We start from the raw sequence: 26286 nt of genomic DNA, 5'->3' as shown, positions 1-26286 counted from the left end.
TTCAGTGAAATGGCTCAGCAAAGAACAACTTCAGGACTTTTCTGTTGGAGGTGAAGAAAAAAAAAGGATAAATGGTACATCCCAATTGTGTTTCCTCTTCCTTTGTCAGTCAGCCCCATATCATTCAGAAAAATGGATAATTCTGTGTGATTTAGACCATTTACACTGCAACAACATCTCACAGACATCTACCACTACATAAAGAAACAATGAAGTATTATAAAGCCTGTAATTCAGCAACCAAACATTTGGGGGTTTGGGGATGGGGGAAGTGTTCAAAATTCACATCCAACAGAAAAGAACAAAGTAAATTAAATTCACTTTCTTATACCAAGAGTTTATACAGCCCAATAGCAAGATTCTGTAGCCAGTCCCCCTTGAGACTTTCAGCTGTTTTCACAGGTGTGGAGTAAAACACACATCATAAAGAGTACACACATAAAACGAGGCCAAAGGAATAATCTATCAGTTGCTCAGTGGCTTGTTCTGATATATGATTGATAAAAAGCAGGACAAAACAGGTTATAAAAGCAGCATAGAAGAACTGAATTTTCTTCACAAAAAAAATGTGGGCACTCTTGGTTCTCATAGGTGCTGCAGCTGTTTCTGCTGACCTGCAGGATCTTGCCTTTGATAGGTAAGAACAGACATCAGGTTTTATATCTGCACAAATTCTTTTGCATGAGCAAAAGCCTTTCAATTGACTTACCTGTTTCAATTCCAATCTTCTTTTCTCCTTTCAGGCAAAAGGTGTTTCGTGTGATTCTGCAGAATGAAGAGCAGGTGGAAATCATCAAATCCCTTAGCAACAACATGCAGGTAAAGAACATGGGCTATATTGTATTTGAAATGAACGTTTCTCCTTTTGTTCAACTAACATATATCTTAGCAAAAAAAAAAAAAAAAAACGAAACCATGCTACTGAGTTAAAGACCTAATCTTGATACCATTCAAGTCAGCTGAAGTGTTTATTCAGAAAGAATAGGGCAAGGCAATAAAGCTAGAGCACTACAAATACATTCCAATACCTTCCTAGAAAGCCTGGTGACCCCAGTCCAAACATCAAAGTGTCCACCATAATTTATTAATAGAATAAGTTAATCTGAAAAGCTGTGTTCAGTGTGTTGTCAAGAACACATTAGATAAAACATGGAAATTCCAACTACCAGAACTTTTACCATTACAGGCAAAACATTTTGCTCATGTAAATAATATAAAAATCCCTACTCCCAACAAATTAACTTTTCTTTGACCTCTAGTCTCTCATGTCATCTTTTCTTCTCTGACTTTCCATTAAAGCTTCCTTTCTCTCCAACCAAGTTGCATCTTTCTTACTGACCTTGAAGTAAATATATGATGACACAATGACATGAGAAAAACAATAAAGACAGCAAATGTGTTTTCAATATTTCTCCTCAGCTTTGATGTTGCAAAATAGCTGTTGGTGAAAAAGACACCATTATCTGTAGGATAAAAGGATGGTATTTTTAACGAAGTACAGATGTGGAGAACTATCATCAACAGGCTAGTACAGCATGCTGGAACAGTATTCTGCAGAAGTATATACTATTGCAATGATGCTGCCGATATTAAGAAAATTAATATACCATGCTGGCTTTTAAGTGTGTATATAAAGGGATTGTTTGTTTTCTTTTAAACAAAGAAAGGATCCTTGAACTACCATTGTTACACAAAGCAATCAGTCAGGACTGATGTAGTAGTATATCCTGGAAGAGCCATCTCACTCAAAGACACATAGTTCATGAATATGCCCAGCGGCCCCAATTTTCTTTGCACTCACGAGATGAAAGGCTGAAAAGTCATTAGGTTGGCAAGCCAGCTTTGCTTTCATTGGCCGTTAATAAGGCACTAAATCCTGAGGTCTGGAAGCCGACTTCAGCAAAAATACGTCAAATAGTAATAGCACTGTCATTTTTCCACCCAGAACTAAATACTTTCCAAAGATACAGGTTCCTCATACCGACTTTAGTGAATTGAGTCTTATAGGCATTCATGCAGACAACAGTCTTTCACAGATGATTTATGTAAAATATTCACATAGCATCCCTCTGCTACTGAGTAAGGAGCCCACTTTTGTCTAATGCTTATATGCAAAACCTCCAAAGAAATCTGTCCAAAGAATGAAAGAAGCTGTAAAGATAGTTATACTCACAAGTCTGTATGCACTCTGATGCTACAGAATACTTCCCATTTGTGAAACTGTCACTGCCATTTGCAGAACTCTGCCACATAAATTGCAGGGCCTAATAAAATCTTCTTAATCTATTTCCAGTTAAAATTTAGGTTGGTGTTTTTGGCAAGCAAGGTTAGGTCAGTGTAACAGGATATAAATGAAATTCAGTAGATTAATCATAGTCAACATCACCATCACACATATGCCCACCTAAAAATAACAGTCATATGTATGTATTTATTTGTTTATGTATTCTTTTGGTCTTCTTTCAGGTTGACTTTTGGCAGCCAGACTCTGTCACACTGGTAAGGCCAAAAATGCAAGTGGATTTCCGAGTTGAAGCTGACAAGTCTTTTGAGGTTGAAGATCTTTTGCAAGAAAATGGAGTGGAGTACAGGTATGTTTGTTCTCACTACCGTATTTTAAGTAGAAGGAAATTAAATACTGGGGAAAATGTGTTTGATCTTTTCATGTTGGTCAGCTTATCTCCCTGTCACAGACTTCATCGCACCTGCGGATGCTTCTTCTGGGTTCAGCTTTCCCACAGCTGTTCAAATGAACTGTACCTGCTCTGCTTAAGGGGTGAGGTGAAATGTTGGTAGACGTAACAGAGAGGAAGCAAAGACTTACTACCAGGAATTTCCCGGAGGTGAAAGCTCATTGCAGTACACAAAGCTGGACTAAAGGAGGGAAAAAGGAAGATTTCTCACTAAAGACAAAATGCAGCAAAGGTCTAGAAAGAGCCAGAAAGTGCACCAGGTAGCTTTGCATGATAGTATCAGGGAACTGAAGCCAGAAAATGATGAGCCCCAGGGACCATAATGAGGGGATCCCCACTGAGTTCTCTAGGCTGCAGAACAACAGCTAGAGGGGCAAAAAAACCCCCAACTTGTGACAAAGAGAAGACAGCTACCAGGTGAAGAACTAAGACAGTGGGGAGAACAGATTCCCAGGACAGCCTTGGGCTTACTCAAGCAGATACATGGCAAGGATTCTCCAGTGAGAGATCTCTTAATTGGCTTAAATATTTCACAAGTATATTACTCAGAAGTAAAAGAGCTCTGAGTTTCTGTGACTGAATACAACTGTAGCCTAAGTGGAGGAAACAGATCACACTGCTGCATTAAACACCCCTGAGAACAGAAGCATTGTAGTGAGCAGCACTAATTAGAACATAAGGAGAAAAGAGCAGGACCAGCCAACTGCTTCTACTTCATGTCTTCCAATTAAGCTTTAACCATAGATTAGAAGTTGACTTTGGGCTGAAGTGGAGGGGAGTTGTCTGTCTTCATTCTTCTTTTAGCTCTACCTGAGCATTGCAGATTGGCTCAGCCCAGCTTGATTATCAGGCTTCTTCAATGAGTAATGGATATTTTGTCAATGTCATGTATTCAGACACTGAAAGTCAGTGTTACGTGATCAAATTCTCATGACTTCATTTGGCTGAATGGAGAGTTTTTGTCTCTCAGCTCCACTGTTGTTGCCACTAGACCAAACTCCTTCACTGGACACAACACAGTTTTCATGAAACATGGCTTTTACAGTCTGCTAAATCTGAGGATAATCCATCCCTAAGCTTACTGGCCTCATGTTAACCATGTCTTATTTGGATGCCACCGGGGGAACAGAATCTAAAAACACTCTAGAAGAAATAATTTTTAATAATATCACATCCCACATACAGCACAGGAATCCAGTTTCGGTGGAATTTCCTTTTTGGCTAAGGAGGAGTTACTGTACATTTGTTAGTTTTTCCTGTAATATTCATGAACTCCCTCAGGTCCATGCACAAATCTTTTGATTGCAACAAAGGCCATAATGTCTGGAAGGCGTCCCTGACAAATCTGAGTGGAGCGTCCTTGTGACAACCCAAGCTGTTACAATTCTTTTGAAGTGCAGCTGCAGTGCCATGACATCATGTCAATGTAGTCATCTGCACTGTTTGTTCTGAAGGCTGGTGGTGTCTCTCAAACTGGCCTCCTGCTCTTGCTTCTATCCAAATCACAAGTGATCAAGGACATATCCTGGATCAGTAAGATTTGTAAAAATGTTAAGACAAGCACTGGAAAAACAAGAGGACTTCAGTTTTTTGATAGCCAAGGTTGAAATATAAGCAAAAGGTCATCAAGAGTACGCTCAACAATGAGCTGTGCCTTTGTGTCAGCCCCAGAGAAAAATGAACAGTAGAGTTCCAACCTAACCAGACAGGATACTGGGGTTTCCTTGCCATTGTGTGTTCTACTTTCACAGACCAACTCACATGCAGTAAAGTAGCTTGAAGGATGGATAATGCTACCTGCAATAGAGCTATTAAACCACACCTAAACTTTGGAAGCTTGGTTGGGTCTTCCTAAACCAAACTGTTGCCACCCAGGAGGTTTGTTAGTATGGGAGTAAGTAGGCAGGTGCTACTTTGGAGGAACCTATTGCTCTCTGACCATTCTGGTGGGAAGGCTGAGACACAACGTAAGTTGAAACTTGAACCTAATGTATCTTATTTTCAAGTGCATAAATCGAACACCCCACATTTCACTTCACAATCTCTGTGGCCTTAATTCCAGGAAGACCCTGAAATGTCTACCTGCTGCTTACTTCCCTGTTAGCAAATTTTATGTTTCTCTTTACACTTTTCATGGTGCCTTATTGCAGAGTTCTGATCGACAACCTGCAGGCTGCACTGGATGCCCAATTTGACAGCAAAGCTCGTACTACCGGACACAGCTATGAAAAGTACAACGACTGGGAAACGGTAAAGTCTAGAAGTTTACCATTTTATCAACCCCTGTGCTCAAAATGGCTTCTGATATGCTTCCAGCCTTTTTCCCTCTTCTTATTCTGTTGCATACATTAATACGATAACTCCTTTTCCAAACTCTCCTTCCTCTTTTTCTTTATTGCTCATTACTTGGGTAATCTGTATAACCAATGCCCCTACACCTATTTCCTCTATTTCTGCTCCCAGCGCTGCAAAGAAACTGTCAGAAATCCAATGACCAGCCTGACGTGCTTCACTACTAATTTGTTTTTCCCTTTTCACTCCTTCTCTCATCTCCTCTGCTAAAACACCTGATTTCTTTCCCTGTCCCAGTTCTAGCTCTTCATCTTCCACAAGTCTTGCCTCCTCCCTGCTTTTTTCACAGCCATGCTTATTTTTCCTGTCACGTAATCTTGACCATGTCACTCTTCACATCTTTGCAGTGGCCCCTTACCATGCACTGCATCACAGTTCTTACACTTAAAAGTATGACAATCTCCCTTTCAAGTCTTTCCTTGCAAAAATATTTAATTTTTGTGATGATCATTGCCCACTAAGCAGCCGTTACATTTTCAGACAAGAAAATGTATTTCCTTTCCAGGTGGTATCTATAAAGCATATACAGAAGTAATCAATTTTCTTCCACCACAACTCTCCTAAGAAACAACAAAAATAAAATTCTCCTTTTACAAGGCTATTTAAAAATAAGAACATCTCTGACTCTGTAAAGCTTACTGGCATACAAAAAAAACCCAGTAACATCCATAATGTTAACCATTATTTCCAGTATTTCCTGGCCAGTTTGTCTAGATCTGTCTGCTGCTTCCTGTATTTTTCTTAGTTTCTAGATAGCTCTTTGGGTATGAAATGGTTTTTTTTGTGTGGATGTGACAACATTTTTTGTGAGCTTCTGAAGGCAACTGTAACAAAGGGAATCTGCTCCAATGTTAAGATAATAAAGGCTGTTATTACTTCCCTTAAATAATAAATAGAATTAAGGAGATATTAATTCTTTTGTATCTGGCATTTGTGGACTGTTCCTACAAATCCCTGCCCAGAACTTCTGTCAGTAATTCAAAAGTGATGATGAATAAAAGCCATACACTGAAAACATTACAACATATAGAAGATTTAAGGCATTCCATCTATTTAACTTAATGAGAAAAAGTTTTCTTTTGTTAAGAGAGTTTTAGGGGTGACAAGGTTAGAAGTATATAGGATCAGCATTCAAAGGCTATTGTAATCCAGTAGCCATACTCCAATGACAGGTTTAGAGAAATTCATGCTAGATAATCTTAATTCAGACATATAGCTCTAGTACAAGTTGTAATTAATTCTTGGAAATCTACAAACTATTAAATATGAGGTCAAGTTACACACTCTGGCTTAAAGTCTGTGAATTAATTAGCCTGGACATGAGGAACAGAGGCAAAAGTAAATTTAACCTCCTTACTGAACAGATAGCTGCTTGGACTGCTGATATTGCTGCTCAGAACCCAGACCTTGTCTCTCGCAGTGTAATTGGGGAAACATACGAAGGACGGTCAATTTACCTTCTCAAAGTAAGTGCTTAGATTTCTTTGTGCCAGGCTTCTTCTCTATTAACCTCCCAAGATTCTGATGTCTATTAAACCACCAATGATGCTAAGCTAGTATTATATATTTTGCAGAAAATATAACACCTTTTAAAAGGGGCATAATGAATTATTAGAAGTTCAAAGATATAAATCCAATCAAATTCCTAAGAGCTGTTTGAATGATCATCTACCTTTATGTTCTTTCCATCTGTTGTTTTGTAAACACATTTACCCTGAAAGGATCTATAAATGTCAGTCTTTCTAGCAACAGGGAACAAATTTGTTTGTATCTTCATGAAATGTAATTCTCTGCTGGTTTTAGCTGGGGTAGCATTAATTTTCTTCATAGTAGCTGGTATGGGGCTATGTTTTGGATTTGTGCTGGAAACAGTGTTGATAGTTCAGAGGTCTTTTAGTTATTGCTGAGCAGTGCTTACACAATCAAGGCCTTTTCTGTTCCTCACACCATCCTGCCAGCAAGCAGGCTGAGGGTGCATAGTAAGTTGAGAGGAAACACAATCAGGACAGCTGACACCAACTGACCAAATGGATATTCCATACCATACGGCATCATGCTCAGCAATAAACTAGGGGGAAGGTTAGCTAGGGGGGCTGCCACTCAGGGATTGGATGGGCAATTTTTTTCATTTGCATCTCTTGTCTTCCTTGGGACTTACGGCTCTCTCATTGTTGTGTTTGTTGTTTTTTTTTAATTTCCATTATTAAGCTGTTCTTATCTCAACCCACAAGTTTTCTCACTTTTACCCTTCCAATTCTGTCTTCCACTATCCTGCCTTGGAGGGAGTGAGTGAGTGGCTGCATGGTGCTTAGTTGTTGGCTGAGGTTAAACCATGGCTATTTTTTTGGTGTAACTCTTGTGAATAAATAAGGTGCAATGACTTAAAGGTGAAAGGATAAAGATTATTTGCCCAAAACTGCATAAGCATTTATAATAATCATCATTCAAGCAAGCAAGATTAGATCTTAGAGACAGTACAATAAGTCAACAGTGCAGAATAATCAAATAATTGAGGAAAAAGCATCTCTACATTAATAAAAATTAAATTATTAAGAATCTATTGTTTTAGCGGAAATCATGGTCAGCTACATATAGAGCATCCTATAGGTTTCAATTTAATCAAGGAATGCTGTATTTGTATAAAGTTTGACTTTTTAGGTCAGGAAGCTGACTGACTTGTTCTGCATACGAATTATTTTGTTTAATACCTGTTTGGTTTTGCTGCTGTTGTTGTTGTTTTGGGTTGGTGGTTTTTTGTTTGTTTGTTTGTTTTTGTTTTCTAGGTGGGAAAAAGTGGTCCAAATAAGAAGGCCATCTTTATTGATTGTGGTTTCCATGCAAGAGAGTGGATCACCCCTGCTTTCTGCCAGTGGTTTGTGAAAGAAGTCAGTGAGCTTAATGATGAAAAAACAATTTTAAAAATGCAACCGTGTTTAAAAAAAAATCTGAAGTGAGCAGTAGGAGCTGAGGCCACTGCAGATTAACTTTTTACCTCTAAATACCTATCTGCACATCATATGGTTAGGGTGTATCTACTTAAACCAGATCTTAATGGTTGGACCTGTAATCTTTCAGTAGCTTAAGACTACCTAAAAGCATGTGTAAGAGACAAGCAAACAGGTCAAGTAACGCTATAAACATAGTCATGTTCTCTATATAAGGAGAATAAGGAAATTCAAGGGGACATCAGAAAGCACCTGAATGCACATCAGAACAGCCATCTTCCTACAGCATTAGGTGCTGTATTATACCCTGCAACCAGCTTTACTCTGAAAGGCAACAGAGAGGGTGGAAACCTGCCCTCAGCTAAGCACAGAGTGCACTGAGCAAATGTACCCAAAAGAGGAGGAAGACGACTATATATGAAGCTTCCTAAATTTCACTCAGGAAGAGGGAAATGCATACACATCCCTTTGAGCTGCCACTTCAAGTTGCATGGAATGGTGAAACCATATTTAGGACAGAACTACACAGGTAAAAGTACCTTCACTTCAGGCTGGGATAGTTTAGGCCTTGAATTAAGCGATTTTATCTCTTTTGTCTTTTCCTACTCCTCACCACCAATTTAAAGCAGGTGGCGAGGAGAGATTGGTTTTGTAGAAAAAAACATGCAGCATGCTGCATAAGAAGAGGTATATTCCCCCTCAGTGGGGGGAAGATCGATCAACTTAGCAGAACAGTTTTCTGGCTGAATCTCAAATTTTTTAAGAGTTCCTGCCTGAAGAGTGAAAAAAAAAAAAACAAAAAACAACACCTACTAAAAGAACCCAAACCAAACAACAAACCTGGAAACAGCAGCTTGGATTTAAAACCCAAGGAAAGCCACATTACATGAGTGAGCCATGCTGGCAGAGGTATTTACTGGTGGCAAGTATAATCTCAGTCTTATCAGCTAGCCATGCGGTTTTGTGTAGGGAGCAGTGGAAATTGAAAGTGACATCTCAGTGGAGTCAATGGGAATGTGATTTCATTATCCCCTAATAAGGCTGCAGACAGTATGTGCTAACATTTTTCTCTTAGCAATTCACGTCACTACAGCTGTCATTTTCACTGTCTGGTCACTTAATTCATGGGTATACCTGACACCAGCAGTGGCTCTGCTCAGTGGATCCAAGTGTGGATAGGCAGAAGTGCTTTAAAAGTGCAGTCCTCTGAACGTCATCAACGGTTCACTTGGGATTGCTTCTAGACATCAAAGTAAAAAAAAAACACCACAGAAAAACATGAGCGGGGTGGATTGTTATATATCTTCCCCCAAAACCAAGCAGGAAACAAACAAACAAGCAAGCAAACCAAAACCAGGAAAAAGTAAGTTCTAGTAATCTAAAACATCTTTTCTAGCTTCTACATATGACCTTCCCACTTGCTAGTGACAGGACAAAAGATGCCTTTCTCTATTGCATTGCTCCCTGTGTTGTCCTTTATGTCTGTGTAAAAGAAACAGAGCAAATTTCCATGATCACTGCATGCTCCCTCGCCACCGATATAAATCTGCAAACAAGCATACAAACACTGGGCCATGAACAGTCATGATATACAAGTTATGGCAAGAGTTATGGTTGTTATTTGATGTATGTGTCTAGAAAAGCACAGAGAAAAATCTGTCTCCTTATGAATATGTGCATCCACAGCATTATGACTGGCAATGTGTAAGGATGTTCTTTGGAAATATTCTCTATAATTCTGGTTACTGCTGAAAATTTTCTGCAACACAGATATAAAAAAATATTTTTTCCTTCTCACATAAATTAAATCCAAACCTTTAAGGTGACAGGATGTAGAGAGAATATATGGACAGAAACTTCGTCTGTAAAAAAAGAAACTAATAGACAAAAATCTCTTTTTGGTGAATTTTTATCCTGCTCAAAATCGACATTGCCTCACCATATAATTTATCTATGAGAATGAGATGGCTTTGTAACAGCAGTGTGGTTTGAGTCAGTGTAAATCCTTTAAATATATGTAATAACCAGAGAGCTGCCATCTCATGTGGTAGAGTGACCTGGATGACTTTGACCACCACATTCATTAATTCCTAATTCAGACCCAGGCCTTTAAATCACATGGAAGATACAGCTCTGTGAAGGCATCATAATCTTTTTCTACTTTTCTCTAACTTCTCTAACTTTTCTCTAACTAGGCTGTTGAGACCTATGGAACAGATACTGTCCTGACCACACTTCTCAACAGCTTGGACTTCTATGTTTTGCCTGTTGTTAACATTGATGGTTACATTTACACTTGGACAAACGTAAGTACATTCTTCTTCCTCAAGAGATTTATTGCTGCAAAAGCCGACTGTTAGAGCACTTTCTTAGTTTTGATCTGTGCTTCACCGTTCTATTTCAGAACCGCATGTGGAGAAAGACACGCTCTAAAAATGCTCGTAGCCTTTGTATTGGGACAGATCTCAACAGGAATTTTAATGCTGGCTGGTGCAGTAAGTGTCTCCTAACAATAGCTGCAAGTGATCATAGGTGAAATAACCAAGATAATTAATTATGGATTTTCCCTACCCTGTGGTTGGTCCAGCTCAAGCTTGAGTGAACACTACCAGTATAGCATTGTAGAGTAGCTTGTGTTCAATTTTTTGAGTAGTCTTGGGCAAAAAACAGACTTTGGTTATTACTAGCATCATCGGTATGGCTACTTCTATGAACATATATATACACACAAATGTGCATATATACGTATACACACACGTCTACACACACATATGCATGTATATATATGCACACACACTTCTATGAGTTCAGAACAGAAACCAGAATAGTTTTCTTTTAGTTGGTTTCACTAGGTGGAGAGGGGTCTCTTTTGAGTGGTTTCACTTGGTTGCTTCCTGGAAGCACCTGAGAAATGGGGGAGATATGTTAAGTACTGAAGCAAATCAATATCCCAAATCACTTACATAACATAGGGCCTTACATCAATATACATGTTCTTCCAACTACGCACACTATACAGGGCATATTTATTCAATGCTGTCATGTTGCCCAGGGTCTTAACTATGCAATAAAACATCCTTTCTGATATGGCACATTTGTCAGTAGGATTTCCAAGGCTTATCTACAAAAGCGGTGTAACATGACTCTCCTAACAACAAAATTTTGTCATTAAATACTTAATAAATTCAACTTCCTTCCCAGCACTTGGGGCCTCAGACAACCCCTGTGATTCCACTTACTGTGGCTCTGCACCTGAGTCTGAAAAGGAGACCAAGGCTGTGGCTGATTTTATTCGTGAACACCTTTCTACAATCAAGGCATACTTGACGATTCACTCGTATTCTCAGCTGCTACTGTTTCCTTATTCATATACTTACAATTTACCATCGAATTATGAAGAACTGGTAAGTCTCTTTCTTTGTCATTTTGACATAATGAAAAGAGTAAGTAAAAAAACATCACTTACTATTTAGGTCCATTTAACTTCAAGCAAATCCTTTAACATCTGGAAAGAATCTGTATGGCCAGTTTTTGAAAATACTTCAGTCTTTCACAGCAAGAACAAGGGAAAACCATGATGGCTTCAAGATAGTTCAAGCACAGGAGAAACTTAAGAGACTTATTTAATTTCCCATACAAAATGAATTTTCCACAAGGTCAGGTCTGTCTTCCAGTCATGCTATACAGAAATCCACTATATGCTGTGCAGCACTGCTTCCTCCTGACTCAAGAGGTGGCTGTGTATGTAGCTTTAATACATTATATAGAAGAATTATGCCCTATAAGTCAAGCTAACAGCTTGACAGACTGTAATAACTATGAAATGACTTGAACTGGTATCCTTAAAAGCTGATAAGGATCTCTGTTTACCACTTCCTACCCAACCTTAGTTCTCATTGAAGTAAAATGGTGAAACTCCTGTTGATACAGGTTCAGGACAACAAAGCAGTTTTTGTCAGAAGTATAACTAAAAACAGATTATAAAACAGCTAGTTTAAGAACAGTTAGGTAAAATGTTTCAGCTCTGAGGCCTTTCTAAACAGGCCTTGATTCAAACACACCTTTTATTTGGAAGAGGAAAGGATGAATGTGGTGTTTTGAAGGACAACAACTCTTTTATTCACCCTAGAGAAAGGCCATGCTCTAATGCCATTTAAGTAAGATAATAGTCTGGAGAAAATACATATAGATATATATGGTGAGGGTTTTTTATCCTTAAAAAACAGAATGTCTATAAAAGTTGTAAACATTTTATAAGGCCAGAAATCAACAATGAATAATAAAATTACTTCATTTCTCTGGCATATTAGCAATTAGAAGTTGTTGGCAGGGAAAACAACACAGCAAGACAAAACAAACAAATCTTGATTCCCCCTCTTTCCTGGATGTTGCCAAAAGTCCAAGGCAACAACACAGAGTGTTGATCTGCTGTGCAGGTTTGACAGATTTATGAGTGCTCCCAAGTAGATGTCTTGATTCTGAAGCACAAATACAAACTGGAGCCAACAGTGAAGTTTCTTGCTACATTTTTTTTACATATGAAAAGAGAGGATTAAATTAAGATGAAATTTTGCTTTTTTAATTTATATTTGAGAAACTTTTTAATTGTAATTATTCCAGGGAACTGTAGTAATTTCTTATCTTAAATTTTTACAAAAGCTTCAGTTTACACACTGCAGTTCAGTCTACAGTAATAAAATAACACAAAACTCTTGAAGCTGCTTTGTTGTCAATATCACAAAGTTCCCATGTGTTAAAGATTTGCATGACATTCTGCCCAGTTTTTTGAATCACTAGCAAATGTGATGAAACATAACTAGAAGTACAGCACGTTTGTCACACTATTAAATGAAAAAAGTTTACATTGATAGCTCATTATTAAAACAAACCTTAACAATGAGAAAGAACCTATGTGCTTTGCAAGGTTTTCAAATTCTTTTGTTAAATTAAAATTTCAAACTAGCAAGATTCTATTCTAATACACAGTAAAATTTAGTGAATCACCCATACTAAGGTTCTACAACTGTTATCAATAAAAACTCTCTTTTCCTGCCATAGAGGACAATTCTGCTGTTACCATTCAGCATTAAAAAAATATAGCTCAGGAATGCAGGCTATATATTTCCCTTCAACCATTTGATTTCACTTTTAAAGTTAGTCTGTCCAACATCACTTTATCTTATATTTTAAACCAGGCAAAATGATTTCAGAGGGAGTTCCATTATTTTCTACTACAAAGTAATCACAAATCTCACAATCACAATAAGGTGACCTTATGAGTGTTTTTCATGTATTAATTGAGGGGAAATATTTCTTCTATTGGTGATCCCAACAAAAAGATAGCAGAATCACAGAGCTATTCAACCTGTGCGATATTTGATTTTAACGTGGGAAGATTTCTTGCCAAAAATGCTTCTTTTGGAGCATGAGATCAGAACATCACCCAAACAACACTGCTTGTAGTTGTTATAATTAAAGAGAAAGAGCCTAATTCATTCCAGTGTCAGTCAATTAAATAGAAAGACTGACTTCAACAGGCTCTGGGTCAGGTTCGAAAGTGCAGCTTTTCAGGTTACTTTAAATAAGTAAAACATATTCATTTAAGCTGCAACTAAAGAAAATTTAAGATTTTCAAATAACAACTGCACTTGCTTGAAATGAGACCGCTACAAAGAGAGGTATTATTTTGTATTCCAATTGTCGTGTTTCATGACTAAAAGTTCTGTCTAGATTCAGAATTTAGAAAAATGCTGAAGAATGAGAATCTCAAATTTTAACAGAAATCATTTGGGCAAATAAAAGGATCATAAATATTTTTTTTCATTGAGGAAACAAAATTTATAGTGCTATTATCTTATCTCAGATATTATTTTTACCCTGACAGATTTAATAAATTAAAGGAAATATAGTTGTGATTTCTTATCTTTTTCTTATCTTTATCTTTTAAAGAAAAACCTCACGTCTGCTTATCATTAACAAGATTTTGTTTCATTGTATTTAATTAAAGGTAGCACGATAGCATGGGGCTTAAGCTATATTCCAGTGTCTGAGATAAAGAAGGGCACAAAAACTGAGTAATTTCATATTGAAGTCACTAAGTCTGCAGAAAAGAAGGATCTAGCAAATGCTTGTAACCTTCCTTTCCTGCAAGCGTACTGAATAGCATGTCCTTAGGGCTCAAAAGATTTTATCTGTTCACAGCTTCAAGAAATCACCAGAAAATATAAAACCATTCTGGATTTGGTTTCTCAAGTAGAACAGAATCTGAGAATCTGAGATATGCTTTATGTTCCACTGCATTGCCATAGCAAATCAGAACAACCTCCAACTTATTTGGTGTTGGGGATTAGAACTATCCCTCAACCACCTCCAGCCTTGGGGTGTAAAACATGATGAAAGTCATGTATGTCTCTTCCTTTCCACAACTTCCAACTCTTCTTAGATGCAAGAGGATCTCTGAGGATTTAAACCCCACAACTCCCAAGGATTTTCCTAAAACTTTTCTCCCTTTATTCAGGGTTGTCATTTCCCACCCCTGTCCCAGGGGTGTTGCACAAAACTTTCACTGTTATCCAAACAATACTTGAACAACAAAAATAAAAACACCCAAGACAGAAAAATCTAGGTCAGGAATTTCTCAGAAGTTACACAATACTCTTGTGATGACACCCTGAAAGAAATATGTACTCCTTTTGGTGAATCACATTTTGCCTCCTTCATAATCCTCTTGACTCATTCTTTACTATACCCCGGAGTGTTACCCTGCACACAGAACACACAGTTGAATCCATTTCCTACAGAGAACAGAAGCATTAGATTTTTTTAAATTAAAAAACATGCTTGGCAAGACCAGTATCTCTCCACACCTCAAAAACATTATTTTCATCTTTATTTTACTACCCACATTTTCGTCCTCTTGCAATAAGATATTCTGCATTTAATTGCACTTGTCATAAACAGTTCATTTAATTGTTTTTAATCAGTTCATATCCTGGCCTTAACTTCCTACTAGGTCACCCTATGCTTTCCTCATTTTCAGCTTTATCTAGCTTTATCATTTCTTGTTTGTATTTAAATTGGCTCTGAACTATGGTTTGATAGAGCAGAGGAATGTGCATTGTGCCCTTCCTTCCTTCCTTTCCAGGTTCAATTCCACCTCTCAGTTAAACAACAAACTCGGTACCAAATACATGTCTGCAGCCAGCTCAACCTCATTGTCAGATTAAAGTATGTGTATTATTTTACTTTAGCAATCTGCAGAATATTGATTTACAACCCAAAATAATTTTCTAGATACAATATTTCAGCTTGTATCATTTTAATGCATACTGGCCACATTGTTTATTGTTTCAGCTCACCAAAATTCACCTTTCGCATCAGGTTGGTCTATCATTTCATTTCCTCTTGAATGCTTAAAATAGGATATGGTAGAAAGCTGAGATATGCCCAGAGTCTGTACAGCCTGCAGGAAGACCGAATTTCAAATACATTGCATAAATTCCTGATTATCAGTCTGATTACTTAACCTGACACCTGGGAGCAAAGTCCTAAATGTGTTTTAAGACATATGATGCCCTGTTGGTAAGAATTTTTGAAGAGGAAAAATCCTAAGAGAGTCAGACATATCAGTGAGGAGTTACAACCTATGCTTTTGTTGCACCTGTCCTGTTGCAAACTCCTGTGATTATAGTATTTGTTATAAGTGAATATTGTTAAAGTCAACTGGGAAGCGCAACAAACAGGAAAGTGGGCAGAAAAGCATCATTTGGAATTGGCTTCACAGCTCCTCCACCAAATGTACCACAACAGATATCCACAACAGAATTGTTCTGTACTGACAGTCTTACAATTATGAAAAGGATGGGGTTTAGTAGTAGCATCTTTCAAACGCAGCTCTTGTATGAATCAGGCTGAAAGACAGCAGTCTCCAAAGAGGTGTAGGGCACAATCACCTTAAGTCACACTGGAAAGCCTCTCACCTGGGATTGCTTTCTTAAGCACCGTGAGACTGCCACAAAGAAACAGACTTGCAAAGAAAAAAAAGTTTCATACTAAAGTTCTCCACCTGGCTGGATTCCCTGGACTCCTGGGGGACATGCTAAACTATAAGCAACAACAGAATAGTGAACTAAATTGTACATCAGTCATGGACGCTTTGGAGAGGAGTCTGTTTTATTGGCAAAACAAGAAGCCTCAGAAGTTTAGCTTCAACTTTGCAAATACCACATTTTCAGATCTTCCTTGAGGGTCACTTAAGTAGCATATGAGAGCAAGGTAAAGTGAAAATAGAGTTTTCAGCCTTGGGCAAATCAGTTTGCAGTCCAGGAAGCGAAGAGAGCAAGAGGTCCAGTCAATCAGTGAAGAGGCTTCCCCAGAGCACTGTCAGACTACGAGGGCAAAGGGAGTTTTTCATATGCAGCAGCTGCATAATCAACATCCCTGAAGTGTTTCTAATCAGCCACAATATGCTGGCAAACCTAGCCTGATGATACAAAAGTAAAATGAGGGAGATGCTCCCCAAAAAATTACCCATTAACATACAGTTAGCCTGATAATTCATCTTTAGTTCAAACCTCCAGATGTAGTGAGAGAGGCCAGAAACATATCTTTCATTAAAGGCTAATAACTGGAAAAAATAGGTTTAAAGGTTGTGAATTATGTAAGATAATGGCAACTAAGAACACAACTCTGCTGTCTCACTGGCCCATGCACTCTGTACAAAAGATAAATACTAGTAATTGCTGTGTAAACAGATGGGTGATCAGTGCAGGGAACACTACCTTCTACTGCAATAACCAGCTCACAAGTTCTGCTGCAAGTCAGACCCTGAAAAGCCATTTCTGTCCCCAGTTACAAGGTATAAATTTGGAGTTATTTCTAGGACTTCAGGGCACCAGTTGTGTCTCTGCTACCATAACTCTCAGCAAAATTTTCCTTGTAACGGGGATTCTTAACAGTAAAAAAAAACCCAAACCAACAACCAAATAAACTCCAACCATAATAATTCCATTAAGCCAGTACTGTAGAGATCTAGAAAATCACTCAGCTGCAAAGAGTAGCTTCAAAGGTCAAAAAAGATAACGAGGTTTCTCCTTGCATCTGTATTCCAAAAAACACATAGACTTGAAAATCCAAACTGCTTTTCAAAAGCTAAATATCACTGTTCCTTTTAGGAAATGTTGGGCATTACTTATATACACCTCCATAAATCTCCATGTTACTTCTTTTTATGGATGGTTTGAAGTAATTGTGCTATCTTAAAACAAAAAAGCAATGAAAAATTTTTCCTCATATTTTGAATTATACTCACAAGTATTTACTTACTTTTTATTATTATTGCTGGTTTAGATTACATTATTAGTAGTGAGAGGTTACTTTAGTTCCTCTAAAGCTGAAGTATTTTTTTTACTTTCAGGTTTTAGACTATAAATCTATTAGGGAAACAAATGTAAGTCACTTGAAGGAAAAAAAATCAGATACCAGAACTTCTGATAAAGTTTCTTTTCTTGATGAAGTCATAAATGTTCAGTCATGCTTTTCACTTAGAGAGGGTCATTTAAAATACCACCTTACTCTCCAACCTGGAGAGCTTCAGGAAGTTGTTTATTTGGATTCCATGCTCTTAACAGCTGGAAATCTCAACTGCTCTTTCTACAGATTTCTCTTTTTACAATTTCCTGGCCAACAATAAAAAATCTTTTTCTGGTATGATTTAAAGCCATCATCTGGCAGCTGAGTGAAAGGAATGCCCTATTCTTCCCAAAGACCATCTCTGGTATTCTATTGTCCCTACTGTGCATTTTACTAAAGAGAAAGCAAACCCTAGTCACCAACAGATCCATACATAGTATCAGACTATCTTTCCAAATTTGATTTCCAGTTTGCATATATTTGAAAAGAGGAAAAATCAGTTTTGACATTTAAAAATCCATTTACTGTTGAATGAAAATTTTACTTAATCTCAGCTGCTGATTAAATGTATATATTATAGACAAAAGATGACTGAAGAAAACATGGTATTACTAACAGATAGCCCCTACAATTCCCTCAATGTGTGTTAAAAATTATTATTGATTTTAGAAAATCAGCTTGTTAAGGAATTAAAACACCAACCAACCAACACTGGAGAGCGCTCAGCTCCCCCAGTTACTCTGAATCCATGCTTATGAAATGCAAAGCAATGACATTCGTCCTACAACTGCTTGTGTTTGGACAATGGGGAGGCCAGGAATCAAGCCTCACCTTCAGTTACAGCCAGTGTTACAGGAGACACTGTAACACTGTGTTATAAGCTTCAAATATTCTTTGGTCTGCCTTGTTTAAATATTCTTAACGTACTAAACAGCTATAAATTCCTACTCCTAATTCCTATGGGATCAAACTTCTATAATTCTAGAATGTTCAAAATCCAATATTTGGGAATGGGGAAACATTTGCGGTTCTGCAGTAAAGTAGGCCGCCTGTGCTAATACAAACATATTTTGATGCTCTTCTGTAGAAGCTGAAAAGCTCTCTCACTTAACTAAGATTTTCTAAACACATCTTCAGGAATTCAGAGGAACACTTGCAACATACAGATGAACAGAGAATATTTTATGATATATCTTCCAAAGTATAACCTACAGAGAAAGACATGCTTGAGGATATCCTGGAATAGTGAGCCATTCAGCTGCAAGCTATAAAGAAAGATATGGCAATCCATTGCTTATTCTTATGCTGAACATCTGCTTTCAAAAATCATTCATATTTATCATCTGTTAGTAATAGTTTTCATGTTTTATTACCAACATGCTGTATAATGAAGAACTTGAAAAGCCACATGATCCAAAGAAAAGTCTGTAATTTTCCTTAATGCAAACATACAAAGCTTTACAGTACTATTGATGGGAATGATCCAACCCTCACTGAAATCAGTGGGAGTTGAGGGAGTCCCTGTGCACAGGAAATTAATTTAAATTAATGAGACTACATATGGTTCCAGAGTAATTTATGCCTTTTCTGGCTGTTAATATTTATAAGACCTTAATCTGCTTCCACTTGTATCAGAGTTCAACTCCACTGACTAAGCTGACTCTAAATTTATAGCTGCAAGAATAGAAAGAAAGACTATTGTACGTTCGTAATTTAATGTACCAAGTTATTACTATTCTCTAAGATTCTCGTATCTCTCAATAAGATTCCTTATTTAGTTTTAATCTTGTACAGGTTTCTTCTAAGTATAGAGAATCCTTTCACCTATTGTCACCTTACCTATCCAAATGCTGCTGGACTATGCAGCAGACTGTTGCATTAGTGCAGCAATATACTGAGCGGACTATACTCCATTAAAGCCTGAGGAACAAGTTCTCTACTAAGAAACTTTTCACAACAGGACAAGCTGTGCCTTGTCAGCTACTGACATCTAGTCATACCAAGAGGTGAAACACAGTTTTCAAATAAACACTTCCAAGCATGGGTTTTCAGTATACTTGATGTACTTGCTGAGATTCACTCAGACAGCTTCTGCAAATCTGCATTTATCATTCTGTTCCTATAGGAATCTATTGCTCGTGCTGCAACCAAACAGCTGACCAGTCTGTATAATACCAAATATACATATGGCCCAGGAGCTGCAACAATCTGTAAGTAATACCCATCTATATTAAGTGCTAAGACTACTAAATGCAGTTGCAGTTTTCTAGTGATTTGTTCCTCTTCCTTTTTTGCTTCACATGCACATACTCAAAGGAATGTATGGCATCTGTCATTTCTAAAATACAAGATGATATATTCCTAAGGATACCAGGGAACATGTGACCCCTGGAAGATAAAGTGATGTGGTAAAGCATGTAGGAATTCATGTGCACAGCATGAATTCCTAAAGCATACACAGCTTAGATTTAAACATAAAAGTCTGAGATTTTCTGCATTTCCAGTATCTCCAAGTCAAAGTAAACAGATGATGTGAATCCTAAAGAATGGCTTCAATCACTCTAGCAGCACACATAATTATTTCTTTTACGTTGTATTACAGTCTGAGAAACACACTAATTATGATTCCATTCTTCTACCTTTCTTGGGAACTCAGCTGTCAGGATCTGGCCCTTGCAGAGTCAAAAGGCGAGCTGAGGTTGCCACATCTAGATTTCTGGAACCTTAGTATCTTCTATATCTAAGATTTCTTCATTTACTTAAATATGGAAACTAATCTCTTTTCCATATTTCTTTTCCCTTCATTTTTAAAACCTGTAAAAACAGGTTTCTCCCAGTTTTTAGAATATTTATGGAGATTGTTCCTTTAAGAAAGTTTTGGTGATGCTTCGGAATTCTGGAGGCTCCTTCCTTAGTGAAAGAGACTGCCTTCATTTTTCCGAAGTACTGGAAAGGGAGGATACCTTTTGTCTAGAAGAAAAGATGGAGTTGGTGCCTCGGATCCGCAGTTCTTTACAGATCTGTATGACCTACTCAGTGAGAGGGTATTTGCTTCTGATACCAAATATTTCTAAACAACCCCATGCAAGCCTGCCATTCTCCTGTTCCTTACACTTTCCTCCCATGGTCTCCCCACAATATTAACAAGGAGGAGCAGTTTAGCTGGTTTGCATTTGGTTGCACTATCAGCTGGAACGAAACTCACAAATGGCCTAAAATCACAAAAACTTCTCCATGAGCAGGAGAAATCGAACAATTCACCCAATATTCCTTTCTGCATTTCTGGCTACGTGACTTGACTCCAAAGTATATCACGTTTCAATGTGAAGCCACACTTCTCCAGTTAAGCTTTATTTTATTTCTTTATCAACAGATCCTGCTGCAGGGGGCTCCGATGACTGGGCTTACAATCAAGGCATCAAATACTCTTTCACTTTTGAGCTCCGAGACACTGGTAGATATGGTTTTATTCTCCCTGAATCTCAGATAAAGCCAACCTGTGAAGAGACTTTACTGGCTGTTAAATATATTGCTAATTACGTCCTTGAGCACTTGTATTAGAATGGAGTTCTAAAATCTAATAAAGAAGGCTTTATTCAAAGATGCCTTCCTTTGTATTCTTCCCTAACAATAGAATTCTATTTCTCATTACTTTATGTTCTTATTCATATCCTCAGTCCATCATAGGTTAACAGAAGTTTGTCATGAGAAATAATCTTTTATTAAGGCAACTTATATAGTCAGGGGGGGTCTAAAAAGAAAGAACATAAGAAGCTTAATCAACTTAAGGTAAAGGTTGCCTTAATGATTAAAATTATCTTTACACACAACAGATGGGCAGAGTATTAAAACTTATACAGCCTGAATGCCAAACAGAATGAAATCAGCTAGGTTATTCATATAAATGTGTTTTCATCCAACCATTTACTGCCTTAATGGCAACAGAAGCAAGGGAAAGTTCACATCACATAGTTTTAAAATTATGTTAGCTGTTGTGAATTTTCTCAAAACCTACCCTGAATCTGCCCCATCCATAAAAACTAGCTTGGAGCTGAGGTCACTGCTGGTCTGATCTGAACTCAGCGCTGAAGCTTATAATTACTATTAGTTCTAAAGACCAAGACTTGACACAAATCATGCTATAAAATACCCAGCATTTCTGGCTCTCACACTCACTACAGCACCTCTCAAAATATTCTCAGAGTCCTGGTACTTCCTGGGGTCCCACATGTTCCTGCTGTCATGAGGGGAAGAACTGTAAACAGCTGTGAAGACTAAGTCTGATCATAGAATCACAGAATCATAGAATAGTTAGGGTTGGAAAGGACCTTAAGATCATCTAGTTCCAACCCCCCTGCCGTGGGCACGGACACCTTACGCTAAATCATATCACCCAAGGCCTCGTCCAACCTGGTCTTGAACACTGCCAGGGATGGAGCATTCACAACCTCCTGTTTCTTTCATGAGAAACTGCAAAGAATTATCCCCTCCTGATCAGTTTTCTGTACAGGTAATGTGGGTCTGAGTGGGTCAGAGTATGAGTGATAAATAGCCACTCTGGGCAGCTTTCTTATGCAGCTGCAGAAAATGTGTTTAATGCTGTTTAGAGCTTAGCTAATACAGGACACACTCTGCAGAAAGACAGGGGAAAACCTTATGACAACACAGAACATGGCTATCTCCCTTCCATTGCTGGAAGCTCTGAACAGAGATTTCCACTATCTGTTGCTACTCCTGGAATTAGCACTACTTCTGGCAGGTCCCTAGCTGGTGCACCCAACATAGCCCATGAAATGCATCTTATAGAGAAAATGGTTCTCCCAAGAAAATCACCAAATTCAGACCTTTCAAAAACTATGTGTTCTCCTTTTTTGCCCCTTCTCTGTAGAGTGAAACAGAAAGACAAGGTCCAATTTAAAATTACACTTTCATTTATGTATAAGAAAAAGAAAGGAACGCATCCACTAGCCCACTCCAATTAGCCCAGCAGCACTCAGATTAAATTAGTACTCACACATGACTGATCCATCTGGTTTTGATCACTGGTGAAACTCAATCCATGTGTGAAAGCAGCACGTACCAGTAAAAAGACATGTCATAATGGTTTGCAACAGAAGTGAGGGGAAGGGTAATCAGTATTACTGAAAACAGCACAAGATGCAGGCAGAACACAGCCACCAGAGCCAAACATGTCACGAAGGGCAGGAAAATAAATTACTTGGAATATAAAAGATTTTGGCTAATTTTAACCAAGTACTCAACACCATTCAGGAACTATCCTGACTATATTATTTGGGAAGGTACCACAGGCCTCACATCGACTGGAAGGTGAATTGTTTATACTCAGCATCACTGACTACTAGGAACGCTCTTTGTAACACTGCAGGCAACACACAGTTACAAATACAGTAGAGTGGCAGGTCACAGCACCCAGCAGCTCCAATGATGTTAGGGTTACCCCAGTTAACTTAAAACTGTTACCCCGAGGCAGAATACGGTGCACACATTTGGTAGCTCGGACAATCACAGAGTCAAATCCCAGCAAGGCAGTGATAAGCAGCTTTCTGTGCCTCCTCTACAAAAGGCACTCACTAGCACCTCTGGTCAAATTACATAGCTGCAGAGAAGAAGAGCAATTGAACATGATATATCATCCATGCAGCTTGGAACATAAACCAAAGAATACAGGAGAGAAATTTAAGCAGGAAAGGACATTGTGCAAGCAGGTAAGCTGATAGGGCAGAGGCACTGAAAGAAAACACAGAGAGGAAGCAAAGGCTTCAAATTTCAGCATTGCTTTCAAAAACATAGAAAATCCACATGCAAAACTGATTGATAACATATTTGCAAAGACACCATTGTAGCTCTCTGGAACTAATCCCTCACTTATGAAATAGCTCTTACAGAAAACCAGAAGAGACACAGGAAAAGAAATAAAAACATATTATATAGATGACTCAGGTGCATTTTGACATTTGTAAGTTAGACTTTTTCAACAGTTCTAATGAAAACTTTCCAGTATTTTCCAAACTGGATCTTTTTCTTGCTTTCTAAAACCAAGTAAAACCATAAAGGAAAAGTAAATATTTTACCAATGTTAAAATATAATCACATCACAATCTGTGGTTTTGAATTTTCTTTAACTGCGCAATTCAAGCTGAGTCTTTACTGTGCACACTACAGGCCTACACTGCAGTGTTGTGGCATATAACAATATTTTTAACCCTTATCATGTTTATGTAAAAAAAAAAAATGAAAAAAACAGGGGAATAACTCTGCAGCACTGACATACGTTGGAATTTTGTCAAGAATTGAAGTCTGCAGCAAAGAAATATCAGCAATGTTCACTCATCAGAAGGAAAGCCAGCAGTGTCCTGGGCTGCATTAGGCACAGTGGTGCCAGTGGGTCAAGGGAGGTGATCCTTCCCCTCCCCTCAGCCCTGGTGAGGCCAGATCTGGAGTGCTGGGTCCAGTGCTGGGCTTCCCAGTACAAGAGACAGGGCACACTGGAGTGAGTCCTGTGAAGGGCCATAATGATGATTGAGGGACTGGAGCATCTTTCATATAAGGAGAGGCTGAGGGAGCTGGGACTGTTCACCCTGGAGAAGGATCAGATCAGGGAGATCCTACCTCTATGCATAAATACCTGATGTGAGGGTGTAAAGAAGACAGAGCCAGACTTCTTCGTGGTGCTCAGCAACAGGACAAGAGATAAGCAGCACAAGTTAAAGCACATGAAATTCCATATGAACAGAAAAAGAGACTTTTCTTACTGTGCGGATGCCCAAACACTGGAACATGTTGCCCATAGTTGTTCTGGAGTCACCACCCTTGGAGATGTTCAAAACTTGAGTGGACATGGCCCTATGCCACCCGCTTTATGTGACCTGTTTTGAGCAGGAGTTTGAACTGGATAGTTCTGAGTGGTCCCATCCAGCCCCAGCTATTCTGTGACCCTGTGAAATTAATCTCTGCCTGATGCAGGTCAATCGAGGACTGAGAGGAACAATTTCATTTTTTTCTATTTGATTTACAGTGCTCCTTTAATTAGATAAATAAAAAAGGAACATTGTGTTTTCTTGGTTAAGAATCACATCAAAAAGCTCCCATCTTTCTCGTATTAAGCTATTGTTTAGCTAAATAGATTGAAACAGTCAATTCATTTCAGTCCTCCAAAACACAAAAGCGAGTAAGAACTGATGAAGTGTTTTAAAGACAATGTGCTGTCCACGTGCCAGGTCTCGCAGGAGTGATACTGGAGATACCAGACCACTCTGGAAGAAAATGTCCCTTTGGTACAGATCACAGTTGCAAAGGCCCAACAAAGGCAGCACGTTCAAATTGTTGGCTCTTCAACACATAAAGCAGGTAACTCACACATGAAACTAAACAGCCTAAGTCCCAACAGTTGTGTAAGAGCTAAACACGTGCTTCTGTGGAAGATAGTTCCAAGTTTGCTCAAAGTTCCCAAGCAGCTGCTGACACACAGTGGTAATTCAGAGAAGGAAACTTTTGTTCTTAATGATCTGGACTCAAGTGCCTCAAAAACTGTTGCTAGAAATTAAACTGAAGCTTGAGATGCAGCCTGTTCTGAACTCTGCTTGGCTGACACACAGCCTCAGCATGCTTCCTGCCACTTTCAATTCTCCCAAGGACAGATGTGGGCTGTGCATTGAAGCAGGTTGCCTCTGTGCTCCCCACTGCACTCAGAACAGCTTCATTACAGCTACATAGTCTTATACCCCAAGAGAGGAAACAGCCTAATGCCCCTTTCAAGAATGGGATTGTGCTCCTGTCCTTTACGGAAAGATGCTAGTCTACTTGCAGTAAAGTCTGCAACTACAGGAAACAGGGAGTTTGCTATCAATAAATGAACATACACAGCTTAGCCAAGGACTAGGTAAATATTGCAAAACATCTAAAACTTTTTTTTCACATCTTTTTTAAACAGAGCACCCCATTTTCTTGGCTATGTCTTTTCTTTCTGCATGTAACAGATGACCTAAAATGCTTAACTCTGGAGTTCTTCAAGGAAAGATGATTTGCCGAGGTGGAGGTCCAGAGAGGAGCCTTCAGCACCGGAGCGAGGGGAAGGAGACTCAGTTCTAAGCGGCTCGAGCCACCGAGGGGGCAAGCCCTGGCCAGGCCTTGCCCGGGATCCGGCAGCTTCGCTGAGGCGAGCAGGGACTCACAGGGTGCGGTGGCAGAAGGGACCGCACCTCTCGGAGCGAGTAAAGCCCGTTCCAGGGAGCGCGGCGAGGAGAGAGTGGCGGGGCAGTTGGCAGCGGGAGCGGGATGGTGAGCACTCGGGTCAGGGCCAGGGCCCGGTCTGGGAGCTCTGCTCTGGCTGCCGCGGTGGTGGCAGCGTCGGCACCAGACAGAGCCGATGAGAGGGGAGGCTGCAGTGCGGAGCTCGGGGTGTAGAGAGTGCTTGCACTGGTCTGGTGAGGGGAAGGTGAACAACGGGCAGGGCCGCACTCGGTGCGCCCTGGTGGAGGTCCTCCTGCAGCAGGGGCTGAGCTGCGGAGGGCTGTCAATAGGCTGAAACATGTCAGGGGAGCTGAGAGGGAGCAGGGCTGCTTGCTCCAGGCCCAAACTGTGCAGGGGCCACAAGCGTCCACCATAGCGCATACAGAAAACGAGGAGGGTGTTAATGCAGGAAGCTACTAACAAAAACAAAACAAAACAAAAACAACAAAAAAGAAAACCAAAACCCCACAACTGCCCACCACACCAAATGAACAAACACCTGATCCACCAGTAAAGAGGATTGTTACTACTGCTTCCAGGCGGTGCTGTCGGCGTTTCCTCATAACCCCCTTTGCGGAACTGCAAAGCGCTTCTGGGTGGGGTCGTCATACTGGAGGATGCCCCTTGGTCTTAAT

The 26286-nt window shown here is 39.0% G+C and overlaps 1 protein-coding gene across 1 annotated transcript; it reads left to right on the top strand.

Moving 5' to 3' along the window:
* Nucleotides 1-506: 506 nt before the first annotated feature.
* Nucleotides 507-21006, top strand: CPB1 (carboxypeptidase B1). The gene is made up of 11 exons (XM_061452837.1): nt 507-637; nt 744-819; nt 2467-2591; nt 4844-4943; nt 6410-6511; nt 7829-7930; nt 10186-10296; nt 10395-10485; nt 11192-11394; nt 19527-19611; nt 20775-21006. Exons 1-11 carry the CDS (start codon nt 567-569, stop codon nt 20960-20962), a joined length of 1254 nt encoding a protein of 417 aa, XP_061308821.1. The 5' UTR covers nt 507-566; the 3' UTR covers nt 20963-21006.
* The last annotated feature ends 5280 nt before the right edge of the window (nt 21007-26286 follow it).

The sequence above is a fragment of the Pezoporus flaviventris genome, unplaced genomic scaffold (genome assembly GCF_033815535.1).
Source record: "Pezoporus flaviventris isolate CSIRO_AGI_PZ_B2104156 unplaced genomic scaffold, CSIRO_AGI_Pfla_v1 ptg000013l, whole genome shotgun sequence".
Classification (NCBI taxonomy): Eukaryota; Metazoa; Chordata; class Aves; order Psittaciformes; family Psittacidae; genus Pezoporus; species Pezoporus flaviventris.
This window is presented reverse-complemented; position numbering and strand designations above follow the sequence as displayed.

Coding starts and splice junctions, on each gene's coding strand:
- CPB1 (XM_061452837.1), top strand. CDS start 567: ATGTGGGCACTCTTGGTTCTCATAGGTGCTGCAGCTGTTTCTGCTGAC. Junction 4,944..6,409: donor AGTACAACGACTGGGAAACG/GTAAAGTCTAGA, acceptor CTTACTGAACAG/ATAGCTGCTTGGACTGCTGA. Junction 6,512..7,828: donor GGTCAATTTACCTTCTCAAA/GTAAGTGCTTAG, acceptor TTTGTTTTCTAG/GTGGGAAAAAGTGGTCCAAA.